The following is a 7,139-nucleotide window of genomic DNA, read 5'->3' as shown; positions in this document are numbered from 1 at the left end:
CTGGATCGTCAACTCAAGAGACTCTGACAAACTCAGCGCCGATTCGCCCACCGAGCTACCAATGAGCTTCAACGTGACAAACCTGGATGGAGGCGGGAACCTTGCAGCCAACACCAGGGATAACTACGCCCCCTTGCTGTACTTCAGTAACACTGCAGAACTCGAGCAGGCCACCAAGCTGTCACCCCCAATACCACTCCAGCTACAACCAGGAGATCAGACAAACCTGAGGAAAGCTCTACCAATCGGTCAGATGCACCAGTTCTTGACTGCATCGGCCAATGTGAGTCTCCCGAGGGAAGACTGTTCCTCTTACACCCACCTGTGTCTGTTCATCGCTGAGAGAAACTACCCTGAGAAAGACGTAAACAACAACGACATCTGCAGGCCGCTGGGCTCGCAAGACGGCGCTGTTGTCAACGCTGCATGTCCGACCAGAGGTGTGTTGTACAGTTTGTTTCTTTTCGGTTTTAGGCTTTGGCAACTTGGGGATAACATAAAGAAAATTAAGAGTTGGCAAAATGTTGTCTGTAACGTGCCAGGTAGTCTTGTTGACAATATTGTATTATCATAGTTACATCAATGTAAAGCTATAGTTTCGATTGAAAGCAATATACTAGTAGTATTTTTGTTTAATAAGAATGCAACTTGAACTCTTGAAAAACGTCCAAGGCCGAAGAGTGCTACTTCAAGGTCAGATAAAGGTTTTTAAAACCTGAGGATATAAATAGTAGAGCATTTATAAGCTAGTTAATATCTTATCTGGTTATTTGACCTGTGTGTGTGTTTGTTTGTTTGTTTGTTTGTTTATTGTTGTTTACCTCCGATAGTTACACCATGGTGGGTGTGGCTGATTGTGGCGCTGTGTATCCTGTTCCTGCTGCTGTTACTGCTGTGTCTCTGCTGCTGGATCTGCGGCGCTGGGAGGAAAAAGAAGAAGGACCAAGACATCGTAAGTACCTCTGTCTGCATCTTACGTATCAGAGACACGTCTCCAAGCAGATTTTCAGTTGGAAAATTGTGACCGTTTCTGAAAATCAGAATCAGAAAACGCTCACAACATTCCCATGCAATTAGCCAACCTCTACTTAGAGAGAGAACACATTTACCATGTGATGGGAATTAAATATGAATTTCTATCTACATGTTCGAGATTTCATGATATCATTGTTTATATGATATACTTGTCTATTGTATTCAATTTTTCTCAATGGATGAAACATTGAGAAGCTTTCAATCATCATTATCACCACCATCAGCGTTCAGTACACACTGTAATATGCCATGCACTGTATTCATAGTACGACAGAAGAAAATGCTTTAGCGTTCCAGATTATTTATGATTCACTTATTCTCTGCAGAGCTTGTATTCGCTGACGTACATCGACAACACAGCTGGTTTTGTGCCTTACACTTACAACCCTGTCACCAGCAGACCGGGACGCCTGCCCGTCAATGTAAGTTCGTACATCTTCAGTTCAGTTCAGTTCATCCTCATATTCATAAGGGGTGCCATCTTGATAGCAATAATTTACATCTCAAATCACATCTTTGCCATTTAACCCTGGTGGATATGAGTATATAATCATGATGATTGTCGTCATTCTGTTTTCTGTAGCAACCGGTAGTGATGAAGTTCCAGCAGTATAACCTCCCCCGAGGCTGGGACCACGCGCACGAGTCCGTCAACAGGATGAACAACGTTCCGTGGGCCGACGAGGGCCCGTCCAAGGTAGGCAACACGGTCAACACTTTACTCTTGATATGCCTTAGTCTACCCAGTACCTTCGTCTCTGGCCCATCGGGCCGCTTTTTCTTCCACCGCGTCTCTGTCTTTCTTTCTTTGTTGTTTGTGCATTTTTCTTTTCTCGGCGCCAGCAAGAGCCAACCGACTTGTAGATCTTTCTCTGTGTCTAGGGCGTGGTCACATAGGTCGTGTGATCGTAGTACCATCGCTAACTTCGGGCATTTTTGAGGACAGAAATATACGTCTCCTTGGTACACAGAAATATACGTCTCCTTGGTACACAAAAAGCTGTTTTGGATCTATGTTTGTGGTTGGTTCTGTCTCGGCCTACATGTACTTGAAAATCTTATGAAGTTATGGTCTCAAAATCGTGCGACGATCGCACGACCTATGTGACCGCGCTCTTAGTTACCATGTCAGTCTTGCTCAGTCTTTTAATGCTTCGCCTAGTAGCTGTTCAGTTTTCTGTCAAATTCACCTTAGTCCTTTTCTCTTATCAGCTTTGTCACTTCCTTTTTGTGTGTCTTAAGACTACCTTGTTAGTCACTCTCGGTTTCTGTCTGTGATCTCCAAGGTTGGCAAGAGCGGCGTCGAGTCCATAATCAGCAGGGTGGCTGGCAAGAGAAAATCCGTCAATCTCACCAAATATGGCGTTCTGCCGGAAAATCTGAACAACCAGCCAGACAGAAACAACCAACGAGAGAGAAACAATGGACCAGAGAGAGGTGGGGCATCAGTGACGGTCGACTTCAAATGAAGAAGAGGAGATGATCATAGAAAGGTGCGTTCTCTTCCTATTGTCATTCATTTCGGAAGGCTTAGTGGGCTATGTGCTTATGTTAGGAAAGTTATCGATCCAAAATAGAGGTCGGTTTTAATGCTAATTTCTAGTTCCATGTTATAAGGTGTCACTTCTGTCATTAAGAATAGTAAGGGCACCCTCACTGTGTGGCTTGGAAAAACACTTGACGAGTAATATAATGCAGTATCTAACTCTAACAAGACAAGCCATTTGATGTTATTGAAGCTGGTTTGTAAGGCTGAAGGGTTGCCATATCGACAGAAAAATAGAAATACGTAACTTACATAAAAGTATACCAAATAGAAGTCTATTTCCACGGCATGGAGTCGGCACGGGTGAGAAGTTAGCCAACCATCCGGCTGGTATGTGCAACCCGGGTGGTGGTTGACTTCTTTCTCGTTACGTCTCAATAACCACCTAGTTGCGGGATGTGCGAAAAGCAAACGTTTTCACCATAACCATTACTCACTTTTAATGAATATATTCGCTCCATTAAGCTATTAAGAACAGGTCAGAAAAGGAGAGTTACTAAATACATTCTGTACATAGTATAGTGTGGGTACAGCTCTCTAGTGGGTTCAGCCTTTTCTGTCTTCATTGTGAGGATAGAAATGTAAGAAAAGGCAGGCGCAAGTTAAGGTGCATAGAAAATGTGAATCCGTTCATACGTCTGTGCTTAAGTGTTATGAAGTACTGTGTTTTATGCAACGTACAGAGTTTGTTCTATATGTATCTGACATTGCCCTGCTTTTTCTTGCAGAAGCTGAGACGAAGAATTTTGCTGGCTACAGCTTCTGTAAATGGCAGGAAGTTCATACATCTCATATATCAAGAGCCAATATATCATATGAATTGAATATTATATATCATATTATGAAATTGTTGCCATCATTATGTATACTTTTGCACATTTTAACTCATAGCTCCGCATTTGACAATCTACCATAAATAATCAATTTGAATACAACATTTATTAAGCATTTGCTGCCATCAACATCATATCTTATTATTTGATGTGAAATTCCAAAACAATACATATCAGCCAGCCATGGCATTTAACGTTAGATACGTACTCATATCTATACATCGCATACGTGTACAACAGCCTCATTTAACTTGCTTGAAGAATTAAATATTTTTTACTGATTTTCAAAAATTCACTCTCTTCTTTGTGTATAACTTGTCTGAGCTCGAGTGCGTGTTAGATATTTCAAGTTTCCGATGATGATATAGTTTTGAGCATATTTGTCGGGGCAACAACATATACAACATTTAGACATCTGCATGCTACATCATCTATGCCCAAACTGTTCTCTCAATCCTGGACACGAGCACGAAGAAAACATTGAAGTCCGCGAAGTGAGAAGTAAGACTACCATCCCGTGTGTGCTGTACCGGGGTGGGGTCTTGCTTCTTTCTTAGCGGGTTTACAACACGACGATGGACGGTACTGCATGATCCTATACAATGATCCCAAAAACACATCAAAATCCACAATAGTGTGGTTATAGAAAGCTGGAAGGATTCCAAGTGGCCGTGGCAGTCTCCAGAGTTAAATCCAACTGAGAATTTATGGTGGGATCCAACGAAAGCTGTTGTAGCACCTCAAAACAATGCTGAATTGGAGACCATTGGCATTGCACAAGTGAAATGGTCCCAAAGAGTGCTGCCAGAAGCTTGTGATAGGCTATCATCTTGTTTACAGCAGGTAGTTGCAGCTAAGGGGTGCTACACGAAGAACTAAAGACACATCTTTGCAGGGGATTGAATAATTTTGCAACCTGCTTTTTCAATAAAATTTGCATATTTAGATGAACTATGAAATAGAATCTTAATTTTTGCTCTTGTATGAAATTGTTATAAACTATCTGTTCACAAGTCATATGATTTGGTACTATTCTACTGTTGTAATGTTTCTTATTTTACCAAAATAACCAAATTGTGAGGAGGGTTGAATAATTTTGCATGCAGCTGTAGTCTGTGTATCTCACACTCTGCTGTCTGGGGCCGTAACTGCGAATGTTGGGCGGGCTGCTACAAGCGAGATTTAACCAGGCTATGCAGTGGAGCTCTGGCGCGTATGTCACTCTATGAGTTAGGATCGAAGTTCACTCCAATAAAGCTATGAAGAAATCTCTTCGATATAGTTTAAGTAGGCGAAAGATGAAAATAATGATGATGGTCATTATCACCTTATCAGAGATATCTTCGTAACATTTTTTTAAAGCCCAGACATGGATCATGATCCCTAACGTTATATTTAAATAAACTTGCAAATAAACCTCTCCTTTAAAAGATACTTCCGTGAAGATAGCGATGGACATTTCACAGTTTCTAATCAATATTGTAAAGTTTGTAGTGCATGTAACGCATCACTTCACCAAACTAAGTGCAGTCACTTGTGGGTATAAACGATTAGTTTTGTAGTATTGAACTGAACCCACTCACTCACGGCCCATAACCTCAGTGGTCGTAGGGGCTCCACAACATCCGAACTGAAGTGAACTGTTTAATATTCAAAGTACAAATTAATGCACAGAACGTATGTGGCAAATGGCCCTACAATGGCAAATGGATACTGCTTGGCCAATAGATACTGCCTTACCCTCCACCGAGGACAAGGTGAAAATGTCATCAATACAATCTACTAGTACTGGTCATAACTCAAACGACAACAATATATCTGAACAGTGTAATGGCGCACTGATTCAGAAGCGTCACCTTGCGGACAGAGTTATTATTACCATGATTCCCAATAATATCACAATGGAATGAACTCTCGCGAGATCTCCACTCGCGTGAGTTCATGACATGTGATATAACTCCCTCTATTCACAAGTGAATCATGAGCCGCACGAACAGGACGTTGCCAAGCAGAGCTCCTGTAGCGCTGTACCAGCCATGTGCAAGCCGGTGACATCTTTAACTTCGGGGAACGTATAACCTTGCTGGCATCAAAGGACTGAGTAGTTTCCCATGGCGTTAGTATCACTAACCTAGAAGGTACGCAGTATTGCCTTGCCGCCTTATGGCGTGTTCTGGAATTTTGTTTGGTGGTCTGTTTTTCCCGCGCTTTGGCGGGACAGTGTTTCTCAGAGACGTTTTGCTGTCTGAATTTTGTTCCATTATTCTGTCAATTTGTTTGCTCACCCTTTCTAGGGCGTGCAGCTTGTGCTTTTAGAGCATCTTCGAGTTTTCAAATGCATCAAATGTTCTTTCTGATGCTCGTGTCATTTTTGTGAGGAATTTGCATCTGAATGTGGATCGCACGTGTTCGGGTGCGCAGGTGAGGTTGATTCAACTTAGCATGGTTAACTTGGCTTCGGATGCATTTTGATTTCCTTCTTTTCTCACATGAGTTAGGTATTCAGACACGGCTGTATCACCACCAGGATTGCCGTATTCCTTGTCTTCCCGCCCAAGGAGGCTAATGGAGCAGAACAGCACTGGGCTGATCACCGTGGGCCTGGAGGAGCACCTGACATTCCTCTCCTGACGACAGTAGTGGTTAAACTTATTACTGACACCGCTGTGGGTGAGGGTAAGCCATTTTTGGAAACTTTGGGCAGTCGTCAAAGTGGTGGTCAGAGTTTTCTGTGTGTGTCGAAGCGCCATGTTTCGGGAAGAGTTGCCTGATTGGGCTGCTCTCGTTTTGGCAGTGTTGTTTGTCTGTTTTACCGTACAATTTTGCCATGTTTTTCTGTGCTAGGCCAGCAGTTCTGCAATCTGTGGAGCAGTCAACAGCCCGGAAAATGGTTGGACCAGGCTCGAAGACTTCAATACTCGGGCAGCGGTCAACAATTTGCAGCAGCGATCCCAAGTTGACTGTGATATCCTTTCTGAAAGTGTTTGCTTTTGCACTTCAGGTTGTCGGACAGCCTGTACGCTGGTAAGAGGTCTTTTAACCGTCGTGATGTTTCTGTCTTTCAATAATTTTTGCCGCGATGACGTAACAGGTGATGTGCCCTTCTTCGAGTTTACCAGCTCCTGTCAGGCTGATCGGCGGGGCGCAGTTCAGCACTAACCCGGCGTTCTCTCCTCCCCAGCTCCTGTCAGGCTGACTGGCGGGGCGCAGTTCAGCACTAACCCGGCGTTCTCTCCTCCCCAGCTCCTGTCAGGCTGACTGGCGGGGCGCAGTTCGGCACTAACCCGGCGTCCTTTCCTCCCTGCCTCCTGTCAGACTGGTCGGCGGGACGCAGTTCGGAATGGGTCGCAGTTCGGCATTAACCCGGCGTTCTCTCCTCCCCAGCTCCTTTCAGGCTGCTCAGCGGGACGCAGTTGTCTGATTTCTTAGTACCGAGGACGTAATTTTTGTGGGGTAACTTTAGGTTTTGCCAATGTATGACTGAGGATCGTCGATCAATTTAAAGTTCTAATTGTTTGGAATTCGCTGTCGGACAGCGGCACCGTCGGACGATGTAATACAGTATTTGTTGTATGTTGTATTTGCTGTCGGACAGCGGCACCGTCGGACGGTGTGGCACAGTAATTGTTGTATGTTGTATTTGCTGTCGGACAGCGGCACCATCGAACGGTGTGGTATAGTACATTGTATATTGTATTCGCTGTCGTACAGCGGCACCGTCGGAC

General features: G+C 43.8%; 2 protein-coding genes across 2 annotated transcripts in view; one reads left to right on the top strand and one right to left on the bottom strand.

The window, feature by feature from the left end:
* LOC118417679 (tetraspanin-9-like) overlaps positions 1 to 914 on the bottom strand; it is a 29,497-nt gene extending 28,583 nt beyond the window's left edge. The window contains exon 1 of the mRNA XM_035823329.1: positions 822 to 914. The gene's annotated coding sequence lies outside the window, so the exon portion shown is untranslated. The remainder of the gene's footprint in view (positions 1 to 821) is intronic.
* Positions 7 to 3,697, top strand: LOC118417680. Its single transcript, XM_035823331.1, has 6 exons — positions 7 to 440; positions 831 to 952; positions 1,362 to 1,457; positions 1,619 to 1,732; positions 2,322 to 2,528; positions 3,310 to 3,697. Exons 1-5 carry the CDS (start codon positions 62 to 64, stop codon positions 2,502 to 2,504), a joined length of 894 nt encoding a protein of 297 aa, XP_035679224.1. The 5' UTR covers positions 7 to 61; the 3' UTR covers positions 2,505 to 2,528; positions 3,310 to 3,697.
* The last annotated feature ends 3,442 nt before the right edge of the window (positions 3,698 to 7,139 follow it).

The sequence above is a fragment of the Branchiostoma floridae genome, chromosome 6 (assembly GCF_000003815.2).
Source record: "Branchiostoma floridae strain S238N-H82 chromosome 6, Bfl_VNyyK, whole genome shotgun sequence".
Taxonomy (NCBI): domain Eukaryota; kingdom Metazoa; phylum Chordata; class Leptocardii; order Amphioxiformes; family Branchiostomatidae; genus Branchiostoma; species Branchiostoma floridae.
Note: the sequence above shows the minus strand (reverse complement) of the source record. Positions and strands in the feature narration are given on the sequence as shown.